This window comes from Ornithodoros turicata, chromosome 4 (genome assembly GCF_037126465.1).
Source record: "Ornithodoros turicata isolate Travis chromosome 4, ASM3712646v1, whole genome shotgun sequence".
In the NCBI taxonomy this organism is placed as follows: domain Eukaryota; kingdom Metazoa; phylum Arthropoda; class Arachnida; order Ixodida; family Argasidae; genus Ornithodoros; species Ornithodoros turicata.
Genome location: NC_088204.1, coordinates 73854953 through 73880817, shown reverse-complemented (window position 1 = coordinate 73880817; position 25865 = coordinate 73854953). Strand labels below are relative to the sequence as shown.

The following is a 25865-nucleotide window of genomic DNA, read 5'->3' as shown; positions in this document are numbered from 1 at the left end:
GACACCCGCAATGCACAAAGGACAGCCGAGAGTAACGGCACAGGAAACCAAAAACTAGGGTCTATGAGGAACTACAGCAAGTGCTAGTGAATTGTTTCCAGTACGCTGCTTTGCCTGCTGCTCTAATATGACGCAGTCATGTCAGTTCATGTGCACAATGGTAGCAAAGACATTTTTTTCAACGTTTACGCCTTTTTGCGGTGCACCTTTAGTGACAGGTATACCTTTACACCTTTAGACAGGTATAGTGCGTTATATCAGTATATCAGGTGCTCATTGTGCTTTGGTAGGGGTGTTGCGTCCTCTTGCTGCCTGCTACAATGGTCCTTTAATATCAGTTGCATTGACTATGTACGCGCTACTAACTGGATCGAAGATATCTGCCGCATACATGACTACTGCAACAACTTCAAGCTACAGTACGTTGTATAATAGCTCTAGTTCCTACGACAGTGTTCTTGTAGCTGGTATGCTAATCCTCGTTGCAGGTATGCTAATGCCTGCTACAACGGTCGTTAATGGTATGGTACATCTGACTGAACGTCAATAACATGTAACTAAACATGACAACTTAAGGACGCAAGCAAGGGTATTGCATGTCAAATAGCTGTATAGTAGAATTGCTGTCGCTAGGTGGCCGCTGCAGCATTCCCTTTAGTAAATCGCATTGCCCATGTGTGCAGGGGTGACTACAGTGGAACTAACTACTCCAGCGACGACATTTACTCAACAGCTCAACTATACTTCCAACGACGGCAGAGATTACACAGACTACGAAGTTATACTGTGAAAGACGCTCGCGGCGGTCACCACCACCGCACCGGAGAAATAATGTAGGCAGTACATGTAATATCGGTGTCCTTCGACGCAACGGGGATTTAATATGGCATCATTTAACAGGGCGGAATTTTTAAGCGGTCCAGTTATGACTGATTCCATCGTCAGGGCCTGCAACCGCAAAGGCCACAGCCGTGACCTAAACCAGCATCATGTAAGTTGTGCACTTGGTCTGAAACCAAGTGCCTTGACATCAACAACTGCAAGCAGAAGATGCTGGTTTGGTAGGAGCAGGAAATGGAAACTGAGGACTGTGACATACCCAACGAGGTTGATAGTGATCAGATTTGCTGATAAGGCATGGCACCGGTTATGAGACACCCAACAAATATGAACAATGAAATAATATGGAATGGAACATCTATACGCAGGAGAGCATCTGATACTTCGGGTATTAGGTTCGTGCGTTAGGTACATGCACATGGGTAAAACGCGGCTGACGTGCGACAGATGTGAGACAGATGCGACAGAAAATTCCAGTTTTGCACAGTGGACTGAAGAATTTTTTCCCCTTAGGTATCGACTAACTACCGCAAAGGCTACAATATCCTACACAAACCAAGGGACGCGACAAGCACGACGAGAATAATTATCGTTGCAGTCGTCTTTACGGCAGCACGACTAAGCTGCCGTAAGCGTCTCGCACACTTAAGCGACTTGCACTGTACTACATTGCACTACGGGGGAAACATGAAATAGGGGATTGGCGTCATTGTGGTTTTCAAGCCAGTTAGTCCAACCTTGACAGGCATTCACTCTAGCGTTGAGGTTGAAACGTCGATTCTCGCATGATATACAAAGGCAGTGTTCGCTGCTGTGGTTTCCAGGACGTGCTCCTCTGCAGAGAATTCAAGACATTTGATCGGGCTGTATGTAAGGTGTACGGGTTCAAGTTCCAACGAGTTTAAAATCTGGACACGGCGGGGAGGTGTACTGGATACGGTGGATATAGGGAGGAACGAATTGCAAATGCTGAAATAAGTCTCTAAATCTGTAAATACGTCAGAAACACTTACGTCACAAAAAGTGTACCAAAATACCGGAAAAAGCACTCCAACGACTAATATGGCTGATGACACAGTGGTCTTCTCTTCTCTGTACATAACAGGTAAACAATCGGCGGCTATGCGACGTCAACAACTGCACTGCCACGGCGGACACTGCGGCTTCTACAATCGTGCAAGGATCCTGTTCGCTTTGACGTTCCGGAGAACATGTGCCATCAACACCATCTGGCCACAAGAACAGCAGTGAACAATGGTCTTCATTACAAGCCCACTTCATTCATGCTGAATAGGAAATACATTCGTAACTTGTGACCGTCCAAGGCCGTGACCACGACAAGAAATAATAAAAAAGAAAACGTCTCTGTTAGTACTACTCCACTATTGACATAGGGTAGGGTTACCTTCATTCCGCACGGTCCTACGCAAATGTAAGCTGTATTGCTCCAAGCTTCAAGCCCAGTCTTGCCTAGAAGGTGGTATGTCGTAACTAGAGGCTGGACGTCTCTCATCGCATTGTGTAGTATTTCTTTAGGAGTTTCTGTAGGCGTACTCAATTGCCGGAACACTATGCAGGGAACATTAACCAGCGGAATCTATTTCCCAAAGCCGTAATTCCGTCTGTTCCCAGTGACCACTTTGCAGCGATTCGCCGTTACAATTGAGAACAGTAGCTCCGTGCAACGAAGACAACGTAGTCTCTAGAGTTACATTCTGCATGGAGTTGAACAAATGGCATTCCACTGGTCAGAGATATCAATGAGATGAAAAATGGTGAGATGGTGAAGTTCAGTGTGGTGGTAAGGTATGCGAAATAGGCACAGCCGAGATGCATTCCCTCGAAGCGTTTCTTACAGCTGGACAGCCGCTTCAAGAACCTTGTGTACCGCGTGAGATCCGCTACATTTTGAGTGAAAATTGAGAGAAAGATCCAAAGTTCATGGGTTTATATTATATGGGTTTATATTATGGGTTTATATAGTAGGTTTCTAACTGACCTTGACATCCACATAAAAATGCAACCAAGAATTGTCGCTGAGCCCAGGCAGTAAAACTACTGGGCTGATTAACTCTGGTTGTTTGGTTAGTTGGTTAACTACACTCTAAATCTTTTCACACCTTTAAAGGTGTAACAACGTGCATGGCGCACGCCTTTTTAGGTGTAATTTTGGTAACATCATAATGGAGCACTGTTTCGCACAAATTTTCTTTACTCGAGTGTTGTCTGTCCTCCAAAAATTTGCAACATCTCAACATTGCTCAACAGTATTGTAGACACTTGCGCGTGCTCGATTATCGATAGCGATGCATATATGCATCAGCTCGTACCTACGATATCCAAGACATAATGAAAGCAAGATTTGCACTGACACTTGATCTTTAGTAATGCTTTCCAAATTTTGTAAAACATCATCCTGGAGATGCAATGTTACGCAACCAGGTTGAATGTTCATAGCGCACACCTTTCAAGGTGTGAAAAAGTGTACAGTGTATGGTCTGGTTGATTTAGCAACAACGCCCGTCGTCCCACTTGAGTAAGATTCCACTAAGTCTGCCTAAGATCTGTCTGCTAAACAAACGCTACAATTAGAATTTATATTAGGCTACGATTTGTTGTCTTGTATTCGCTCGTGAACCCCATCTGTGCAAGCCTGAAAGTTTTGTTTTATAATTTTTTCAACAGAACGTGTAACACAGTGCGTGTTTTTTTTTTTTTTTTTTGCCAGTTCAATATTAACGGTAATTTCGCACCTTTAGCTCGGTGCTCCTGTTTGTGCCAAAATGAAACCGAAACTAATAGTAATGAACCTGTGAAGCGGGGCATTCAAACGACACCAGGGTCACCAGGTGCCGTCACTGCGCGTGGTTGTATCGGTTTATCTCGCGCGCGCATCACGTGCGCTTGCCGTTCGTACATTTTTGGTGTTCGTGCTTCATTCTGCTTTGCGCTGTGCTGGAGCGAGGTCTCCTCCGTTTTCTGGAAACTCGAGTAAGTCTGGTCTGGTCTACTGAAGTATTTCATATGTTTACTGTGCTGTAGAACGCAATGAACGGTGTGTGAAGCAGGGTTGCGGAGTTGCCGCACCTGAGTTGGAATGATTCCGGAATCATTCCAGATTTAGCAGAGCCCGGAATGGAATTAGAATGGAATGGCGAAAACTGACCTAGGAATGGGAATGGAATGGTCTGGGTGCCCCGGTGGCAGTTTTGGTTTCAACGTGCTAGTTTCTGCCCTCGCACCCTTTGCACCACACCTGCACACGGTCAAGAGTGGAATAACCTTGTCTTTGTTTTTTCCGTGCTTGGTAATGTCAATCTCCTCTAGCACTGCTGGACTTGCCAGTATGGTTTTCCGGTCGTTTTCTTTTATTGAGGGAATTAACGAAATGGAATTGTGTTGCCAAGCGATTCCAGGAGTGGGAACTGACCATACCTTTTCATTTCGAGAAATTGAAAGGAATTGAATTATCGCAAATCTCCATTCCTCGGAATGGAATTGGAATGGAATTGGAATGGAATGCGAGACTCTATTCCGCAACCCTGGTGTGAAGTATCGCAGGAAGATTCTTTAGTGCCAGGGGGAATGAGTGTCGTTCAGAACGCCCTTGCAGGTATTGTACTGACTAACTGACTGACATTGTACTGACTTCGCAGATATCATAATTCGCGTCTTTTACTCGACGGCTCCAGGGCAAGGGGCCTTAATCGCTTGCACGTTCCAAAACAACCAATGGAACGAAAGGCGGGCACGTGACACATGCGATGTTCTGGAGCGTCCCGCTCTTTAGACATGATTAAATCTTTAGACATGATTAAGCCCCGAGGTTTGAACACACGGTAGGATCGCCGGAACATTTTGCCGCCAGGTTATTCAAGCTAACGTGTACATCGTTAAAACAAAACGGTGCGAATGCAAACAAATATCGGACACGAGACTCGTCAATATTTGTTTCAATTTTGCATCATGGCGCAATTAGGCACAATTATTATTAGGCACAATTATTATTAGGCACAATTATTATTAGGCACAATTATTATTAGGCACAATTATTATTAGGCACAATTATTATTAGGCACAATTATTATTAGGCACAATTATTATTAGGCACAATTATTATTAGGCACAATTATTATTAGGCACAATTATTATTAGGCACAATTAGTTATTAGGCACAATTAGTTATTAGGCACAGTTAGTTATTAGGCACAGTTAGTTATTAGGCACAGTTAGTTATTAGGCACAGTTAGTTATTAGGCACAGTTAGTTATTAGGCACAGTTAGTTATTAGGCACAATTTTTAGTTATTCGTCTTGTGGCGAGATCTGAATTGGAACATTGGAGAGCGTGTCAAGAAACACCCATCGCAATTGTTTCGTACAGCGTACACCTTGTCAAATTTGAAAGTTCCACGTGACACGATTTGAGGCCAACCTCGATGTTACGAATGTACAGCGAAATAACTGGGAACTCCGCACAGCGTGGGAGGCGTCAGCGGGGGATCTGCCCATGCCAGATATTCCGCTATTCCGGAAACGTCATCTGCGGATGAACACGAGGCCGGCCAATGAAAGCGCTCTTACGCTACGAATCTGCGCTAGCTGTGATGCCTTCTGCACGTGGTCATCCGCTCTCTTGTCCCCTTCTTGCTATGGGGTGCTGTCGTCAAACATTCTGTGTCAGGGAACACGTTTTGCCTTCGCAGTATAGAATATGCTTTTCGGCACACTTCTGGGCACTTTTTTTAGATATTTGTTTGATTTTGTTGCAAAGTTTGTGACATTAAGTGCTTTTTTTAGCAACTGATTTCGCTAACCTTTCAGTTTTACTCTGGGAACAGTGACGTCAGGGGAAGACTTTGCGACGCTGCACGCTGGTTTTTCGTCCCATGGAACTGGTGCCGACGAAGAACTGCAGTCTGCCGCGCGAACTTCGTTGCAGAAACTGCTCCATGGAGGTTGGAGGCGTACATCAGAACTACTACATCCGGTATCTGCTGAAAAGAGACCTTCAGGTGAGCGCATTCGGGAAGGTATGGGTACGCCATGCTGAAAGACGACACGATTTACAACTTTCTAGTTTACATCTCGGTCCTAAGACGAATAACGAGTTAGCTAATTCAGCATAATTAATAAATTAGTCGCAATGAAGAATACGGGCGCTCTGAACAGTCTTCACGGCTCCTCAAAATTTCAACTTTTCATTCGCTTATGAGTTACGACTTACCGTGTTTTATAAAAAGCTGGAGTACTCAAGTTTGTCCTTCACGCTTGAGAAGTGGTAGGTCTATGCTATTTCCTTGCGAGACAGCGACTGCTTTGGAGACGTTGTCAGTCATCCGCTGACAGTGAATCCCATTCTTTTACAAGCGCTCGACGAAGCTAATGCAATGCCTACAACAGCAACCACCTAGACCTGTGGAGCCTGAACAAAAAAAAAAAAAAAAAAAAAACCTTCTACGCGTTCTAGTCTACCGATAAAGCGACTGCAGTATACCAGTGCAACAAGAACGTGAGCGAGTTCTTCTGTTGCTTATGCTACTTAGGCACTAAAGTGCTGGTGCTTACTATGACCATACTGGCATCGAGTGCTTTGAAGACATTCGCTGACAGGTAACGTATTATTTTGCAGACGCCACGGGCCAGGACAACAACGAGCACCCCGACGGCAACGATAATAATTCCTGCGTCGGCCAGTGTAAGCGATGGCCTATGGACTTCTATGGCAGAGCAATGTTAACTTTAGTCCATCTAGTCCGAGTTGACTGGCACTAAGGTTTTCGCTATGTCCATTCGCTGACAGACAACGTGTTGTTTTGCAAGCGTTGCGAACTAACTACAGCAACGGCGACAGCGGCACAGACCACCACTACGATAACCACCACGACAACAGTAATTACTGCTCCGTCGGACACGCGACAATACGGCGGCAGTACTCGTGCATGTAAGTTCGTGCAAGCGCCTGCGTCTGTACTATCTCGTACTATGAGAACGTTTTACAGATAAGTCCTGATAACGAGAATTGGCTGTGTGACTGGCAATACGCGTTTTTCCTATGTCCATACGATGCATCAACTGATTTGGAGACATTCCACTTGACAACCATTCGATGAGGTAATGTGTTCTTTTACAGACTCTGCAAACTAACCACTGCAACGGCGACAGCCACTCACCATCACAACGATGACAACCACCACGACAACAATAATTATTACTGCGTCGGCCACCCGACAATAATGCGGCAGTACTGTAGGTAAGTTCGTGCAAGCGCCTGAGTCTGTGCTATCCGGTACTATGAACCATTTTGGTGAACCATTCGCTGAGGTAACGTGGTCTTTTAACAGACTCTACTACTACTACAGACTAACTACTGCGACAGCGGCACTCACCACCACAACGATAACCACGACGACGGCAACCACAATTATTGCTGCGTCGGCCACCCGAAAATACGACGCCAGTGCTATTAAGCGCCTGCGTCTGTACTATCTGGTACTGTGAGCACGTTATATACAGAGGTAAGTCATTATAATTAATCTAGCTAAGGAGACAATGGAGACGTATGTTCGAAACATGCCAGGAACAAACGCTACTGACGCTTTCATAACAAGACACACACACCGATCGCTCGCTACATTGTCAGACCACTGTCAGACAGACAGTTGAGAATTAAATGACAGAGTGAGACTGAAAGTGGACTAACCACTTGGTCAGTTCCCCAAACCCCCATCACTCTCCCATCTTCGGCGGACCGAGAGGGTAGCCTCGACGGCAGGCCTCGAGATACAGGTACGGGGGTCCGGCACATTAAGCAAGTATTTGAGCGTGTTTGTTGGATTTTAGGACAATGACATTGTTAAGAGCCTGTATAAACTTCGCAGTCTCTCGATCTTTCAGCGGCCATTTTTGTTTTAGAACATATGCAGGGAGCGTTTCTAAATCAAGGGAGGTATTCTGGCGCGCGCCTAAATGTTTCACCGCTCGTCATCATCACGACTCAGTGACACAAAAAGTCGTGTACCAAGCACGTAGTGAAAGTATGCTCTTGTGAAGAGTGTACATCACGAAACACTAAATTAGTCCCCCAACACTCTCTCCGGGTAAAAAAATGTTTTTAAGCAAATACACCTTTCTTATTACGTTGACAACGAGACTTGGCCGAGGCAGGCCACACTTAGGGACGACACACAAACATGTAAGCCTCATACGCCCGGAAACTCTTTTCCCTGAGTTGTTGCATTTCGACCTTTTTTAATTCCACAAAGATAACCAGAGACCCCAAAAAGGGTGCTAAAAAAGGTGTATGAGAAAATACCAAGTGCTGTATCAAAAAGGGTGTTTTTATGCGTTTACACCTGTTTTTACACCCTTCAAGTAACACTGCTGTCGAAAAAGGTCATATACACCCTTTCTACACTGGTGTTGAAAACGGTGTTTTCATTCGTGAGAGAAAAAGCTTGACAGCTCCGCTCATTAGGTAAAACACACACACAAACACAGTTGAAAACACAATATTTGACAGGGAGGGATGTCAGGAAGCTCGACTCGTTAGAGGCAACACTTCCGTCACCGTTTTGCCGCACTAAGCTTAGCGAGCGTACTCCAACGAACTGCATTGCAGTATATGATCAATTTAGGTCTGTGTGGCTGGTCTTCCGCTCCGATGCCAATACACAGGCTACCGAGGGTGCCCGTGCTCATTACTAGCATCGTCTGAAGATGGCAACATCGTAACGCCGCTCATATCACGAGCACGGACGGCGTTACGATGTTGCGATCTTCATTTCTTCCCTTACACATGTCCAACTGTTTTGCTTTCATTTTATTTGATTTTTTTTCGCTCACTCAGTGTTGCTAGGACGATGAGGGTTGCCAGTGACGCGCTGCGCTCCGGTTTAGGTTCTGCTGTGGAACCACGGCTGGAACTGTGCCGTCGCTAGGGTGGTTGTTGCCATACAAGCAAAAGCGTCGGACTGCATGGCTCGGCATGCTGCCGCGGGAGCTTACACCCGAGCTAAACACCCTCCTAAAAGGGTGTTTAAAGGGTGCAATACAAGGCATTTTCAAGGAAAATCACCCCTTCAAAGGGTGTTTTACACAGAATACACCCCCTAAAGAGGCTGTTCCAGATCATACGGTGTAAAAAGTGGTGTGAGTTATAGGACAAGCCATTTACACCCATAAGGGTGTTTTTCAGTTTACAGTGTAGGGAGTTGTTGGGAATTGTTGGTTGCGAATTGAGAAACAATTGTTCTTCCTGCGAATGTTGCTCTGTTGCTCTGGTGAATTGAGCTCACCTAAGGTTTGTGGCTGGAGCTGCCGAGTTGCGCGAGAACATGGGGACACCGCCTCAAAGTTCGTCGTTGGCAAGTGTGAACAACGCTGACTATGCCCTTCTAAATCAAGTATTCTTACGTTATGCCCAATGCACGTCCTTATATAAAATTTTTAATAGCTTTGAGAGCTCTTTCTACGAACCTAGGTAGGTAGTTCATAGGTTCGTCTCCAATCTAATTTTGCTCCACTTAACCGAATTCGCAGAATACTACTTATCAAACATTATATTTTCCATTGGGTGGTTAATCGCCTGCCTGTGCGTGTACAAGATAGTGATTTTTTTTCTTACTACTCATTTACATGTGACCTTTGTTATTCGATTCTGCATTGGGGAATGTTATCGGTGCAATGCACAGCCATTCGCTTCATACTCGGGAATAAGCATTGCCTACACGTTTGCCATGAGAAGCAACCTTCATAGGCACTTCTTGCCTGCGCATGCAGTTCCCCAAATTTCTTACCCCAAAGTACCCCCCCCCCCCAACATCACATCCTGCTAACAAGGAAGAAGTTCCTCTGATCGTTCTTATCGTTCGTTATTTCATCTGCCCGCTCCCTCACCTCACTGAATTATGGACGCTCAGTGTGACACAGCACAGGAGAGCAGCAAGTATGTTATTTCCCACTAGTTTCTTGAGGTTTCTACACCCACTTCTCTGCAGTCCTTAGCGACCCTGACGATACGTAAACAAATAAAAATCAGTAATGAGGATGTCCTCTAGTGTAGTACCACTACCATCAATGTCGAAAGCCATGACCTTCGAGATAAGGATAGTGAGTGAGGCAGTCTACCGTGTAATATCCCATTCCACGCGAAGATGCTCTGCATTTATGCATATTACATGCATTTTACTCACGTATTATGGAATTCTATTAATTTGAAATCTGTGGGATAGACCAACAGGACGGCCACAACGACCAACTCCTCGACTACGTGGATGGTTCAGTACTGATAGCTGAACCAACTACTGAAGCAACGACAACATGGACGGCTACTATTTCAACAACGGCGCTAACCGGCACACCACCACGGCGGTCACAACGACGTCTACAACTCTAGAGCAGCGTAAGTGTGTGGTGCTTCTGTGCTTAGGCATTGCGGATCGCTTAATAAAACAAATAATTTCCTAATAATTTTCGCACGCAGGGAAGAGCTAACGACAGCTGACTCTACAATGCAGACTACGACAGGAACCACAACTACGAATCAATTTCGTCCAACGATGCATCGGCGTCAAGCAGCAGCAGCACCGCGTAGCCGCAGCACGTAGCGAGAACAAATTCCGAACCATGTAAATATTGTCATGTTCTTCCATAGCATGTGGATTGAGCACTACTGGAGTAACCATAGACTAGTACATAGATCTTGGCTAGTTGGTAACGTTGAGAACAGCCGAAGAAACTCCTTTCATGTTCATTCGTCCTTCCGGACTTTCCGCGTTCAACGTAACCATGAAGAACAGTCCTGGAAGCCACAAACTATGTCGCCAATCCTTCCAGAGTAGCGCCTATCACCTACACTTTTACGCTGTCGCGGTCATGCTGCGAACTCAATCTATTTCGCACAGAGAAAGCCAGGGTCCCCCTCTGCGAACCGCAGGCATCGTGCCTTCGCAATTTCCGCGGTGTACCGCTGCACGAAACCCCATGTCAACCAGAGGGACACTTCACCAATTCCAGTCTCCCGTGTTTCTAATTATGATGTTCTTTCAAAATGAATTTTTTTGCCTTTTTTGTTGGACGGTATACTTAGGCTGCGACTGTTTATGAACGTACTTCACTCTGACTAATCCTTTACGCTAAGACGATTAGCTTTCGCCTTAACGAAACCTGTATCCGCAATGTGGAGTTGGCAAAGGCCGTACAAACGGGCTTGCGATGATCGCGATCGAACGCTGATGATGCTTGTATTTGCGTGGCTTATTTTCATATTTCCCTAGATAGGTTAGTGACTGCGTCACCTTGCTGCGTGTCACAGCGGTGTTATTGCTATGGTGCCCTGTAAGGCAGGGATAGCCTAGTCTACTATCCAACTCCAGATGGTATGAGATGGCTCCGTGAAAGTGTAATCGCTCGAAAAGTCTTTCATTTTCAGGCTGCTAAGCTTTCAGTGTTGTATATTTTTGTTATGCTTAGCATTGCTTGCAAAGTATGGGGTAAGGTTGAAGTTCTCTCTTGTAAGGCTGACTGTAAGGACTGTAAGGCCTCTCTCTTGTAAGGACCGACTATGTAAGGACTGCAGAAACCAAATACTGCCCTGAAACGTACCAAGAATAGTTACGGTGGTCGCCTTCATGTATGCGTAACAATGTACGTGCTTCATCACTGGGAGGAAAAGCGTTATCTAAAACCCTTTCATAGCACTAAACTCACCTAAACCCTAAAGTATAGCCTAAACTATGCTCCTAACTGCCCAAATCATGAAACCTTATACAGATCCCGACCAGAGCGACGTATTTCTTGATCTCAACGACACCCTACGGGCGAACGGGAGTAAACGGGAGTAAAGAGGTGCGTCGAGTACCCGGTCACCTGTTCCATCACATTCCATCTCTTGCTGAGTAACATTCTCGTATATCACGGTTCCTCGCTAGCTTAATGCTACTATAGTTGCGTATGGCATACTGCGACCAACGTGCATATGTAACGCTCGCTAGCTAACTTGGTGTAGGACTAACTACATTCACAGTGGCATGTACTCCGACCACAAGGAGCGGTCAGTATAGCATGTCTTGATGTAATACATCCAATACTATCAAGAACCTCTCGCTCTACTTGCGCGGAGCTATTAAGGTACTTCATAGCTAGCCCGCTGGTACGGTCAAAAGGTCGCGTTGTGCGTGTGTGAAAGACAACTGCATCGACAATGACATGTACCCTAAGCAAGGCAACTACAAGGAAACTTTGTAATAACTCCAATACCAATCTCTCCCGTTCTGCTTCCGCGGAGCTATTCACATTCCTCATAGCTAGCCCGCATGTGCGGTCATTCAGAAGGTTTCGTTGTCCGTGTGTGCAGGACTAGCCATCGGAACTATGCCGGCCACGATCATCTGCACGCTGGGACATTCCATCAGTCTCGTTGTTCGCATGGACTAACTACATCGACAGTGACATGACCCTAAGCGAGACCACTTGCGCTTATTGACAATGGCGTCTACCCTGAGCCAGACTACCTCACCGACCACAAGGAGAGGTTAGTATAACATGTCTTGGTGTAATACCTGTAATACCAATAACGCTCTCTTGTTCTGGTTACGCTTAGCTTTTAAGGTTCCTCATAGCTAGCCCACCGGTACGGTGATTTCAAAAGATTCGTTGTCTGTGCGTGCACGAATAACTGCATCCACAATGACACGTACACAAGCAACCGTTAGTATAACGTGTCCTGGTGTAATAGCCCTAATACCAATAATGCTATCTCATGCTCCTTGCGCGGAGCTATTAAGGTAAGTCATAGCTAGACCACTGGTACGGTCATTTCAAAAGATTGCGTTGTCCGTGTGTGCAGGACTCACTACATCCATGTTTGTATACTGTATACTGCAACAGGTAACAGCACAAATACCAACCCTAGTAGCACAACTTTTTCTACACGTCGAGGAAAGGTCTAGCCGCGACCACATTCCCGCGGGATAGTTCCCGGGAACCTCTAGTTCAATGAGTACAGCAAGCAACACTACCACGCTACTTTTCGGTCGTAATCGACACTGTCGACCAAGGGAGACCACTTACACTAACGTGAAGTGACGTGAACGCACCGTAAGAAGAGCTCTCCCTTTTTGCCGTCCTCTACCGCGTACGCGTAGGGAGACAGAGCATGAAAGCGGTCTATTTCCTTGCAAAGGGAAAACTGATACTTATACTTTGCTTGTCTTAGGAACTCCCGCAAACTCGATAGTGTTACGCAAACAAACACTAAAGTGGGGAATTGCTGTCAGTCCGTCTTAGGGGTTTTGGTTTGAGACTGTCAGCAGGTCCATCGAAAGCAAGTTTACTCAGTGCGCACAAATCATTCTCTAAGATACGTCTTGAACAGAGATGTGGCGAAGACATATTATGAACGGAAATCGGGAAGTCTTGCAAACATGGACGGAAGACTTCTACAGCAGGTCTTTTCTGATACGTAGACATGGCAAAGAACCGTTTTCACACCTTCATTAATAATGTGCATGAAGCACGCCCTTTTCGGTGCAGTTTTTGTACCGCACACACACGGTTTACACGGTTTAGCACAAATTTTCTTCGCCTGTCCTCCAAAAATTGTCTACAACATTGTTGGACTGTATAGTGCATCTAAGACGTAATATTTGCGCTGACATCTGATCTGATCTGATGTTAGGCAACCAGGTTTCCTGTGCATGGCGCACACATTTAAAGGTGTAAATGGCGTTGACGTCCCTTATATCCTAACGCTTTTGCGACCCTTTGTGTTACTATAGGGAATAACTGCCTGCGCTGAGCTATTAGGGTTCCTGCAAGCTACCAGGCTAGTCCGGCTGACTACATCCGCAACGACATGCGCCCTAAGCAAGGCTACTTCATCGACTACAAGGAACGGTTAGTTTAACGCTTAATAGGTGCATAGCTTGAATACTAACAACGCTGAGCTGTGCTTGCGCAGAGCTATTGCTGAGGGATTTCTGCTAGCTAGCCCGCTGGTACATTCATAGTGATGTATATCAAGGACGTAATATAATTTAAAGCGGTCCAGTTATGACTGATCCCAACGTAACTTCCCGCAACAGCAAAGGACATAGCAGAAAGCATGTGAATTGTGCATTTTGTTCGAAATTTATTTGTGCAAGAAAGGTGGCTGTAATACGCCAGCGACAGCGTCTGCTCTGTGTCAAAACTAGTATAGGGTATAATCGCCCCATTCATCTTGTCTGCCGTTGATGCTGTTGATGCGGTCTTTGTGATTATCATGGCGCCTCCCGTTGATCAACTATACTAGTTTTGACAAACCGCCGCCATCACCGCATCAACCACATCGGCAGCATCAACGACAACAACTTTATTACAAGGTGATGAATGGCGATGAAGGAATCTTGATGAAGGAAGGATGAAGGATTTCTTGAACGATAACATCTGACGGCAAGTGGTAAAACATCACTGCAAAACCAAATTTAGTAACTGCGAGTATGGGCACGAGATGTTGCCACAAGCTACTATACTATAGTATAGTGGTCATTCTGTCAGCTTCATTGTGTCAGCTATTCATAAGACACCACGAAGAATGCACAAATCGCAAACAACGAGCACAACTAGCAAAGCACCTAGAAATAACTACGGCGCGTATACGTTGTTGTGCCGTCACCTAACAGTTAGCACACGATTAAAGTAGAAAAAAGACAGGACTGGAGGGATTGGAACCCCCGTAATCCAACCCCACGTAATTGGTGTGGGTTCGAAACCCACTGTTTCCATTTTTGCCGTTGTCAAAGGAGTCGAAACCATCAAGCAAACAAACTCGGAAACGATAAGCGCCCTGAACGGCGATTCAGAAGCACTAATCCGGGCAGCAGCTTCTCAACCAAGACAATGACTGATGTTTTGCGTTGGAAATTGGTCGGCGGAGGAACCAGAGATACGGAGGAGATTGGGACGGAAACAACAATTCTCAAACATTGACAACAACCCACTATATATTCAAAAACCTCCGAAGGGGAGGAAGAGGAATGAGAGAGGGTTGACTAACACAATTGCCTCGTGTGGTCACCGTGTCTGATTCCTCCACCACCTTGTCACCACCTTGTCACCACCTTGTCACCACCTTGTCACCACCTTGTCACCACCTTGTCACCACCTTGTCACCACCTTGTCACCACCTTGTCACCACCTTGTCACCACCTTGTCACCACCTTGTCAGCGTCCTATCTCTTAACCACGTGCATCCTTTCCAGCCGAACAATTAACCGTAAATGTGCTGAGTCACTGGATCCTGGAGCTATGTGAATATAAAGGCCACACACGTGAAGCAAACCTCCGCTTGTTACTGCGGGAACTAACTACGCCAACAACGACAATCTTCGACGACTACTTTAACGACGACGACCACCACCGCTACAGCAACCACAACAAACGAATTATGTGAGTACACTCTTGTAAGTCTTAGCATGACCTGTACACATGCGTCACACAACCAGAAAGCCATGCTCAGTGAAAGAACATAGCACACGATATTCACATACAAAATGATTTTGCTTCTGGAGAGCGTCCTTCAAAAAGCACTCCATTCAAAAAGCATGTTTTAACGAGTTGTAGGCGCTGGAGGCGCTCTCCCAGCCACTGACAACCAGCAGGAACGGTTGCACGAGCATCGCGGTGACCACGCGGAGCAATGCAGCCCCGAAAACATATTGCGTACGTGAAATATAATGAGTGTTTACAACTGGCAACCTGGGTTTGACAAATGGGAACAGGCTTAGAACCTTACTTCTCGATATTGCCAACGAAATTATTGTATAGGCGTCCCGCATTCTTAAGGGTTGATGATCCGCGACGCCAAATGACGTCGCTATTGTCGCCAGGACATCGCAGGGCGTGATGTGAGGGCGAAAGAGTGCAGAGTGCAGTTCGGAGACAGGATCAGTCAATGGTTGTTGGTAAATTGGTAGTTCAATGATCGAACACTCAATCCTCGCACTTCTTCGCAGTCTTCGTGTTTCGCTTGCTCCCCGTGCTTTGTGCTCTCAGTATTGGGCCGTGGTTACCAACCACACAGTGGGAGGATTAGGAATAGGCTATTGTATTGCTAGTCATACTAGAGCAGGTTGACGCGTTTGGATTTGATGGGACAGCCGTAACTCGCTCATTATTCTGGTCTCCCGGACCAAGACATCACTCCTGAGATGACGTTATAATAAAACAGTGTGAGGGTAGTGGCTTACGCGACAGAAGAAAAAATCAGTTGCGCACAGTGGACTGTCATTTTCTTGTTTCCCGTGAACCACGTTAACCACGTTAACAACCACGACTACTATATATCACGCACCACGCAAGTGACGCTCCCAGCGTCCTTCAGCGTCCCAGCGTCCTTATTGTCCTTCAGAACAATACGGTGGCAGCTCCACTGCATCATGCACTATTGCATCATAAAATGCTCTCATGCACACGATATTGCCAGATTTGAGATTCTAACATAAAAACCAATATGAAAGGAGCACAAAACTGTTATATTATCTTCCCAACCTTATACCTACAGGCCCAACCTGAAGCCCTCCAGTTTGTGTCCCGAGTTTATTCCTCGCATCCGGCAGCATCCTGGAAGAGCAGTCTGCGTTCAATTCTATGCCCACCTCTCGGCCTACATACTTGACACTGCTGCCTTGACAAGACCGGTTTCGAGTTCCAGTGCTCACATCAAAACAGGATGCTGGATTATGCAACTAGAAGTCTCGCAGCAAGCAAAAGTAACACAGGACGAAGATCAGCTCTTGAGGTATAACCCAAGTGTTTGTTTAAGGACCTGTAGTGTGAACATCTAATATATTGACCAAGCTGCGTGCGTTTTCATGAAATATATGCCTTTGGTCAGTTTGAGCAGGCTGAGAGGAACAGCAAACGATTTATAACTGATGCAGTGTTTCATGCTTTGCAGTGTTTCGCGCTTTGTGCTCTCAGTATTGGCCTGTGGTCACCAACCACAGTGGTATGGTTAAGATGGGCAATAGTATTGCTAGTCAGCTGCAGTGAAAAGACGAAGGTAGGACTGGATAGATTCGAACCGCCGTAATCGAACCCCACGTAATTGGTATGGGTTCGATACCCACTGTGCCATTCTCAAAGCAGTCAAAGCCGTCACGTGTCATTTCCTTCTCGGAAACGATAAGCGCCCTGAACGATGATTATATCAGGCACTAATCAGGACAGCAGCCTCTCAACGAAGACAGTGACTGGTGTTGGTCGGCGCTTGACGGTGCCTACAGTGTTATCGGTCTGACTGTACGTCTAACTCATAACCACGTGCATCCTTTCCAGCCGAACAATTAACCACAAATATCTGGAGTGACTGGATCCTGGAAATTTGGAGCCTTGTGAATATAAAGGCCACTCACGTGAAGCAAAACGCCGCTTGTTACTGCGGCAGTGCTAAGGAACTAACTACGCCAACGACGACAATCTTCGACGACTACTTTAACGACGACGACCACCACCGCTACAGCAACCACAACAAACGGAATTATGTAAGTCCATGACCTGTACGACATAATAGCGCATGCGTCACACAACCAGAGCCACGTGATTCGTGTACCTGCAGTAGTCGACGAACGATGCTCAATGAAAGAGCGTATCTCACGATATCCAAATACGAAATGATTTTGCTTCTAGCGAGCGTCATTAACACGAAACAATGCCATTCAAAAAGCATAATCCGCGTGAGCCTTTCCTTATCCTTGGAACCGGGTCGTGTCACCATGTTCCAACGATGGGCGCTGGGCCACTGACGACACCACTGAGACAACCAGCAGGAACCGGTTACAGGAGCATCGTGGTGACCTCGCTGAGCAATACAGCCCTGAAAATGTTTCTGGTACGGTTTGAACTGGCTATTTTGGATTTGGGGAACAGGTTTAGAATTGACCTCCTCGATTCCTCGATATTACAATAAAATTAATGTATACGCGTCCCGTATTCTGAAGGGCTGATGATCGGCGACGTCAAAATGACGTGTCGGTTTGGAGACATTATTTACTTTTTGGACCGTCGGCAAAATATCACCTCGTATCCTCTCACTTCATCTTTCCCTTACTTGCGTTATACAGTGCTTCGTGTTAGCTTGCTCCCCGTGCCCTCTAACTCGGTAAGTCTAAACTAGAAACCTAGAAACTAGAAACCAAGCCAGCGAACAGGAGCATCTCAACATGTGAGCCGCAATGATCTATGCGACAGGCCTAGCGTGTTACGAGCGGTGGCACCTACGAGTTCCCTGCGCTGTTTCGCACATGGCACGCGGAGCAGAGCGGAAGCGACTTGCATTGGATACTATTGCGCCGAACGTGGAAAGGTTGTGGCGGAATACGGCCCAATCTAAAATCTCGATCATGGCGCCTCCCGGACTTTGACATTGGAAGAGGGTACTTTGCTCTCCCCATCACTCTCTCTTCCAGCTTTTCTTCTAGCCTTTCTACTTACGTTTTCTATGGGCAGTGGTCACCAACCACACAGTGGTAGGATTAAGAATGGGCTATAGTATTGCTAGTCATACTATAGCAGGTTGATGCGTTTGGATTTTATGGGACAGCCCAGTATTCCTCTCCGTTCCCCATTCTCCTGGACCGGAGAACTAAAAGTAATACCTTAAAAGACATTACTGATGAGATGACTGCTGCATGATGACTGCATGACTGCTGAGATCACGAGATATGGCTCACGCGACAGAAGAAAAACTCATGGCGCACAGTGCCCTAAAGAAATTTCTTAATCCCGTGAACTAACTGCCATAACGACTACTATATATCACGCTCCCAGGACTACGAGAATAATTATCGTCAACCTCCAGGACAATACGGTGGCAGTTTTCTCATGCCCTGCCGATTCCGACATTAAAATTATATATAATTATATTATCATCTTTCCAACGTTCCCGTACCTGCAGGCGCAACCCGCATCCTGCAGCATCCTGGAAGAGCAGTGTGCGACCTACATACTTCAATGCTGCCTTGACAACGCCGGTTTCAAGCGCAAGTTCCAGTGCTCACATCAAAATCGGATGCTGGATTATGCAACTAGCACACTTCGAGCCTCGGAAGTCGCGTTGCAAGCAAAAGTGAAGTCTTCGGAACAGGACGAAGACCAGCTTCTGAGGTATAACCTAAGTATCTCTTGTTTAAACTTAAGCTTGCAGAACAGAACCGGGAAGAACAATCGCTGAATGGCTGAAAGGAACAGCAAACTATTTCAGTGTTGCTTCCCGTTCTTTGTGCTTAGCGTTTCGATTTTTGTGGGACAGCCGTCACTCGTTCATTCTTAATCTGTATTCCTCTACCTCTACATTCTCCCAGGTAACCAGAAAAACACAGGATTGGAGAAACTATTTTGAACACGTGAACTAACTACCACAACGACTACAATGTCATGCGCCACGCAAGTGACGCTCCCAGCACTACGAGAATAATAATTATTGCTGCGTGATCCTTCAGGACAATACGGCGGCAGCTCCACTGCAAAGCTCAGGTAAGCGACTTGCTCCGAACTACGGTAGAAGTATAGCGCTTGCAAGCGGGCTAGGTGTGAATGGTAGTGAATGGTAACGATAAAGAGAAACGGTATTACTAAATGGTGGCGATATGGAAAATTACAGGGAACCGAAACAAAGCATTGAATTCGGGTAATGGGTATACGCTGTGCAAGTGCCTCTCTACGCATGAGAGAAGGTAGTGTGAGGGAAGAGCGAGGGCTCCGCCGTGGCCAATGGGGTTTTCCGAGTGGAGTAACCGGCAGAGAACATATGCGCAGAACGCGCGGTTACTTTCAGAGCGTATACCTGTTGCACAATGCGTGCGTGCGTATTCAGGTGGTGTATGCCCTGAATGCTGCACGAGAGAAAGCGCAAAATTGGATTTTGAGGGTGCTTCCATTGCTTAGTCGTCCCATTACCCGTAGCCAACACGCGACCTATACAACAGAGCTCAGCGCATGAGGTATATCAGATATATCAGCTCAATATGTAAATATGAAAACATGAAAATGTAAAATATGAAAACGACACGTTCTCATTGATATATCTGTATTCGCAGAAACCAGACCCTGGTTTCATAACATGGACGCAGTCTGTGTTTGCACAGTCGAATGAAACCTGAAATGAATTATTGGAACCTTTCTGACCTGACCGTTCGGGGGGCAAGTCCTGAAAGTCGAGTACACGAACTTAATGTTACGGTCCGTTTTTTGGTTAGACAGTCGGTTGAATCAGGATCGCAAGTATCCTGGACGTGTTCTGTGCAAACTATAGAGAGGCTAGAAGAGCTGGGAGAGAAAGTCCCTCTCGCAATGTCCGGGAGGCGCCATGATCGATTCGGCCGGATTCAGCCACAGCTTTTCCACATGTGAAGACCTCTTGGTATCTAATTTAATCCAAGCCGTGGGTGCTTCCTGAGCTACGTGTTTGTGTGTTGTCTGCTCTCACGTGTGCGCTTGGATTGGAACCTTGTGCTGCGGTAGCCACCATTAGTGGCTCCCATGTTGAGATACCCCTTCGCTGGTGGTTTCTAGCTAACTCTGGCTAGTTCTGGATAGTTCTGTCATCTTCAACGAGTTCCGCGGTTATTCCTTGCCGACGGAGGTCTGAAGGTTCGCAAGTTGTCACCCCTAGGTAAATGATTTGATTATCCATATAACAGCATACTCTGCAAGCACTGCTGACGAGACCGAACAGGACGGGAAGCTGCGTGCATCAAACGCAGGAAAGTACTCGACCTTCACCTCCAGGAGCCTATCTGTCCAGGTAGTACTAAGAGCTTCCGCCTATGTACGCCACATTGAATGCGCGACACTGCGCGCGATGGAGACTCTTAAAATCCTGCAAGCTGTGCGTATCCCACCAATGCCCCCCTCCCCTCCCTTGCTTTGTGCTCTCTCAGTAGTGCTCACCAACCACAGTTCCCTACATGGTGGTATGAATGAAATTGCGCTAGTGTTCCTAGAAATACTCTTGCTTTTATATATTTTATGGGACAGCTGTCACTTAGTCGCTATTCCTTCTCCTCATTCTACATTCTCCTCGGTAACCCGCAAAACACAGGACTCACGAAAGTAGTCCTGACAGGACAATAGTGCTGACAATATTGGTGGGTGCGTAGCACCCTCTGGACTCTGGCGTACGTTGTGGGTACGTCGCAACTTGCGGACGAATTGCGGAGTGCGAAATAAGACCTTCGCAAGCATGATGCTTTGTCGCGCCAGGAGCGGAGTCTCGCCGCATCGTCGAGGCATTTTTGAATTCACTGCAAAAGGTCATCGCACAGCGAAAGTAATAGCATCGGGCTCCTGACACATTGTGCTTGGTTAACAGGAACGCGACGGAGACCATTCTACGTACGTTGCTAGGAGAGGCTCCCTATGACGTCCTATATAGCATTTCCATATAGTAGTGTTGATGTCTGATCGAGACCTTGAGATTGGTTGACGAGAGCATGATTGCGGCTGCAAAACTCACCAGCACTCAGGTGTGCATGGTTGTGAGTGACTTTTCCCCAGATGCACTCTTTTCAACCTTTCCTTTCGCTGTGCAGACGACGACCCGCTCGACTACAACCACGACACTACGACGACTACCACTGCCGTTACGTCAAATACATGCCGCTTGACGTCGTTACTTACCACAATAGGGGCAAGAACCTTCTACCACAACACCTACTTGACGAGGACGTGCTCTACGAATGTAGGTATTCTCTTTATTCTGTTGGGTAACTGTCTAGCTCTAACGGCGTCATACCGAACACGAACCACCCCCTTGATAGCGAATACAACATTTGCATCAATTTTGCATTCGTAAATAATGACAATAGCAAAAACCGAACTGCAGCTCCATGCTATAGCATGATGTCAACCAGCACTGTCGTCTGTTTCGAAACGTTCATTCTCCCTCGTGCCGGATGATGTCACCAGTGTGCTGCTTTTATTGCCCCCTCGCTTCACAGAGGGCGAAACAATCGCCGTGTAATTCGGCTGAATTTCATACACATACACATGTTCCTGATATCCCTATATACTTTTGTGGTGATCTTGTTGCGGAGTCCACCTTTAAGGAACATTCCACCTTCCCCTTCTACCAGTGTCAAAATTCAGGACCCTGCGTGGGTCAGCGCTTTATTCGATGCAGACAATTGCGTCACAAAACTGCTACTTAGGACAGTATCGTGCTTGTGGACGGATACCCGGTTGAGCGACCCCGCTCGAGAAAAAAACAAAGCTAGTATGATGTATCGCTGACTGACTAGGTTACCATTGGGATCCGCACCTGCTGGGTCTGTACCACTACTACCACTAGAAATCGACCGCTGGTTGGGAGGGAGGTGGATCCTGGTAGCGATACAGTGCACAGTATGCAACTGTCCCTAGCGCTTCAGACAAGTGGGCTTACCAACCTGCCGTCTGTGTGGTGTGACTTCGACCTGGATCACATCGTTGTGCACTGCCCCCGCCAGTAACCCACGCTCCTCCGACGTGGCTTTAAATCGTCGTTGTTGCGACTTATCTTGGTCATCACGATTTTGGAAGCGATACTATTTATAGGCCGTAGTACGACGGAGAACAGAATAGTTGTAGCATCAACCTACACATGATCCCGTGAGCGGTTTTTGGAATATATGGCCAGATAAGCATGCAACATCACATATCTGTGCCCCCCACCTAAAGAGGTTATCTGAACAGGGTTGCTCAGCGGTCCTTTCACTGTATCATGTAAGAAAATGACAGTCTTACATTTTTGCTCACTCATACACACATTCATACGACGGGATCGACGCAGGCGGCAACTGTTGAACACGAAAGAACTGATGTTCTGAGGCTGGAACAACGTAGAAGGGACAAATACATACAAAGCCTCAATTTGCCTAAGAAATTAACGATGAAAGATAAGACAATTGGCAACCTCGCTGAAATCTGTCTGTGAACTGACATACACAGCGCACCTAAGGCACGGTGCGTACACGTCCATTAACTGTGCATGCTGTCCATTAACTGTGAGCCCTTAAAGCAATAATGCCCAATAATGCCCAATAATGCAAGATGGGATAATAAGTTGGGATTTGAACCCCCCGTTTCCACTGCCGGTCTCCACTGTGCCTTTCACAAAGCAGTCGAAGCTGTGATGTATGACTGAAATGCGAGCCTTTCTTCTCTCAGGGCGTGTGTAACGGACCGCGGAAACGATAGCGCCCTAAACCAGAATTGTTACACCAATCAGTGTAGCATAAACTTCTATAATCTCGACGTAGACGAATTACCTGGGGCCTGTCGGTCTCAACAAGAGGCCTGCTGGGGCATGCAAATCTCGACTCGCACCCGCAGACGAGGTCTCAATCCGCACCGCACTCGCGCATTTTGCGGGTATCCGCCGACCCGCACTTCCGAGCACAAGTTAGAATGCTGCAGCAAAATACAGGAATAATGAACGTTGTTCGTCCCAGTCTTCATAACGTGCATCAGCTGTAATACGCGTGAAAGATAATAAAACGGGGGCAACTTATTGCTCGATATATCCACAATGTATCCAGATTTGCATTACATAACCGATTACATTTTGATTTTACCGATTACTTTTTACGATGCTGATATGTATCGGTATCGAAGATATGAATGGGTCACCGCGGGTATACCCGCACTCGCAACCCTCACGACCACGTACATCCATTCCAGTTGAAGACCACAGAATATGCTGAGTGACTGGATCCCGGGGCCACATGGGAGCCGTGTGAATATAAGGTTCGCTTCGTTCGTGATGCGAAATGCTGTGACAGGGCTCAGGAACTAACTACCCCAACGACGACAACTGTCTTCGACGACTACTTTAACGACGACAACGACCACCACCGCTACAGCAACCACAACAAAGCCATTATGTAAGTACACCCTCAAGTCCTGTACTTGTAACCAAATAATCAGTAAGCAAGTTCCCAGCACAGGTGTCACACAGCCAGAAAGCCATGTGACGTGCAGGCGTGCCTGCAGCAAATCGGTTGCTGGCAAGTTGGTAGTAACACCACTTGGTGTTTGCTGCTAGCTTGTCCCCAGTGCTGTCAGCATCATTTAATGGCCCATGCTCACACACACAGTGGAACTATAGAGAGTTGCTATAGTAAGGTTGATGCTTTTGGTTGATGGGACAGAATTCTTACTCTGTACTTCTCTCCCGGCTCCCCATTCTCCTCCGTAACCTGCAAAACACGGGATTAACGGGATTTGTATCGCTGTACCGCAGATATTGAGAACTTAAACCTGCTAGCCTGACATGACTGCTGAGATCGACACAGTGAAGCCAGAGTAGTGGCTTAGTTGTTGTTGTGCATAGTGGACTCAATAAATTATTTTCTTAGATCCTGTGAACTAACTACCACAACGACTACTATTTATCCACCATGCAAGTGATGCTGCCAGCACTACGACAATAATAATTATCGGAGACTTCCTTCAGGACAATACGGCGGCAGTGCCACTGCAAAGCGTAGGTAAGGTAAGCTCCGTACTACGGTCTAAGGATAGCCTAGGAAATTGAGACTTGAGGTCGTTGGTGCTTGACAGTGCTTTCGTGTGACTGTTTATTGCGGTTCGAACGTGGAAACGGAAATGCCCGTGAATGCTAAACGCAATTGGATCTCGACGGCACGAGGCCAACCTACGATTGGATGGAGGATGGTTGTGCTGCCGAAGCTAGGAGACACGCGAACTCTCTTATGGTCTCAGCGCCCATGCAGCTAAAAACCGGAGCACAACGGAACAGATTTTTTTCTGCGTTGAATTTACCATTGATCAATTCGCCACCAATCTCAACTGATTCGGAATTTCAAGCGTACATAAAGCTAAGAACCACTGAAAGTCCCTGTCTCTTCAGCAGATACTGACAGATTCCAACCCATTGCGGTGCCGAAGGGAATGAACAGGCAGACAGCCTCGCAGAAGCAGCTCTCTCAGACTCGCATTGCGCCGCTGAGACGAGATCGTGGCTCCGTACTCGCCTCCGCTCGCCTCGTGACTCCGCTTGCTTCCAACCCATGGACCGCTGACATTCTCACCCCAGCCATGCCAGCCAGCGGTGCTGTAGACCTACAGCGCATCACACAGGCTCTATTGCCCACACTACCAGCCTTCCCGAACGGTACTCACCCCCTCTCTCATTGGCCACATCCTGCCCACAAGCGCTCTGACCTGTTCACCTTTCTGGATGCCATGGGAATTCGATCCATCCTGTGAAGCGCTCATTATTTCATTCCACCCATCACCACCAGCAATGGGCTTCACAGCTCAGCGTACGGGAAGATCAGGCAGAGTGGCTAGTAAATGCTTTTGCATGGACCTACAATGACAGGGTACCTTGAGGCTGCGGAACCAAAAAAACCCGTGTGCCACGAAGACAAAAACCCCGCCTTGAAATCTATACGTCTAACATGTTTCTGGTAGGACATCCCGTTGGGCTCGTGTTTGCTCACTATGGGTACGGGCCGTCGCCGGCTCGCGCGACAAAATAGCCGTACCTCTTGGGAGAAAGGGTTCCATTGTAGTATTTACCCACCTGTATGGTGACCGTGTGACTCATGGTCATGAAAAAACTTTCTGGCAAGCTTTCTGAGGGACCTACGTCGCGCCAGTACCTGAATAAACCGGTATTTTGTAATCACGTGTTGTCGTTTCAGCTTAATCACGCATGTTGCACGTTTGCTCAGGCGGTTCATGTGCAGTGATGTACATGAATACGCTGTATGAGAATGCTCATAGGCTGTATGTGAGTGCTCATATAGCTCATAGCAGCTCATACATGCTCATAGAAGCTATGATTGCTCATACAATAAACACGTGTGTGAGCTCCATGTGATTGCTCATACAGATGGCTGTGTTTTTTCAACAGGGAGGTGGACTGCGAGGGCGACATCATTCGCGGCTATTTGAACAGCTTCACTGCCATGCCGTCGTACCAGTTCGCGTCGAGTTCGCCACAACAGTGCAAGGGCCTGGTGCGTTAGCGTTTTG

At 46.7% G+C, this 25865-nt stretch overlaps 1 protein-coding gene across 1 annotated transcript; it reads left to right on the top strand.

Moving 5' to 3' along the window:
* The first annotated feature begins 1902 nt into the window (after positions 1–1902).
* On the top strand, positions 1903–25305 carry LOC135392564 (uncharacterized). The gene is made up of 20 exons (XM_064623271.1): positions 1903–1945; positions 3681–3831; positions 5664–5854; positions 6472–6537; positions 6663–6783; positions 6973–7092; positions 7184–7357; positions 10073–10242; positions 10324–10468; positions 12196–12372; positions 13619–13736; positions 15083–15269; positions 16384–16620; positions 17160–17365; positions 18778–18986; positions 19184–19355; positions 21413–21561; positions 23541–23743; positions 24218–24349; positions 24733–25305. The coding sequence occupies exons 1-7, from the start codon at positions 1903–1905 to the stop codon at positions 7338–7340; spliced, it is 849 nt and encodes a 282-aa protein (XP_064479341.1). The 3' UTR covers positions 7341–7357; positions 10073–10242; positions 10324–10468; positions 12196–12372; positions 13619–13736; positions 15083–15269; positions 16384–16620; positions 17160–17365; positions 18778–18986; positions 19184–19355; positions 21413–21561; positions 23541–23743; positions 24218–24349; positions 24733–25305.
* Positions 25306–25865: the final 560 nt, after the last annotated feature.

Excerpts from the sequence above, each read along its gene's own strand:
- LOC135392564 (XM_064623271.1), top strand. The coding sequence starts at position 1,903 with ATGGCTGATGACACAGTGGTCTTCTCTTCTCTGTACATAACAG. Across the intron at positions 3,832-5,663 it reads TCCGTTTTCTGGAAACTCGA|TTTTACTCTGGGAACAGTGA; the intron begins GTAAGTCTGGTC and ends CTAACCTTTCAG. Across the intron at positions 6,784-6,972 it reads CGGCGGCAGTACTCGTGCAT|ACTCTGCAAACTAACCACTG; the intron begins GTAAGTTCGTGC and ends GTTCTTTTACAG.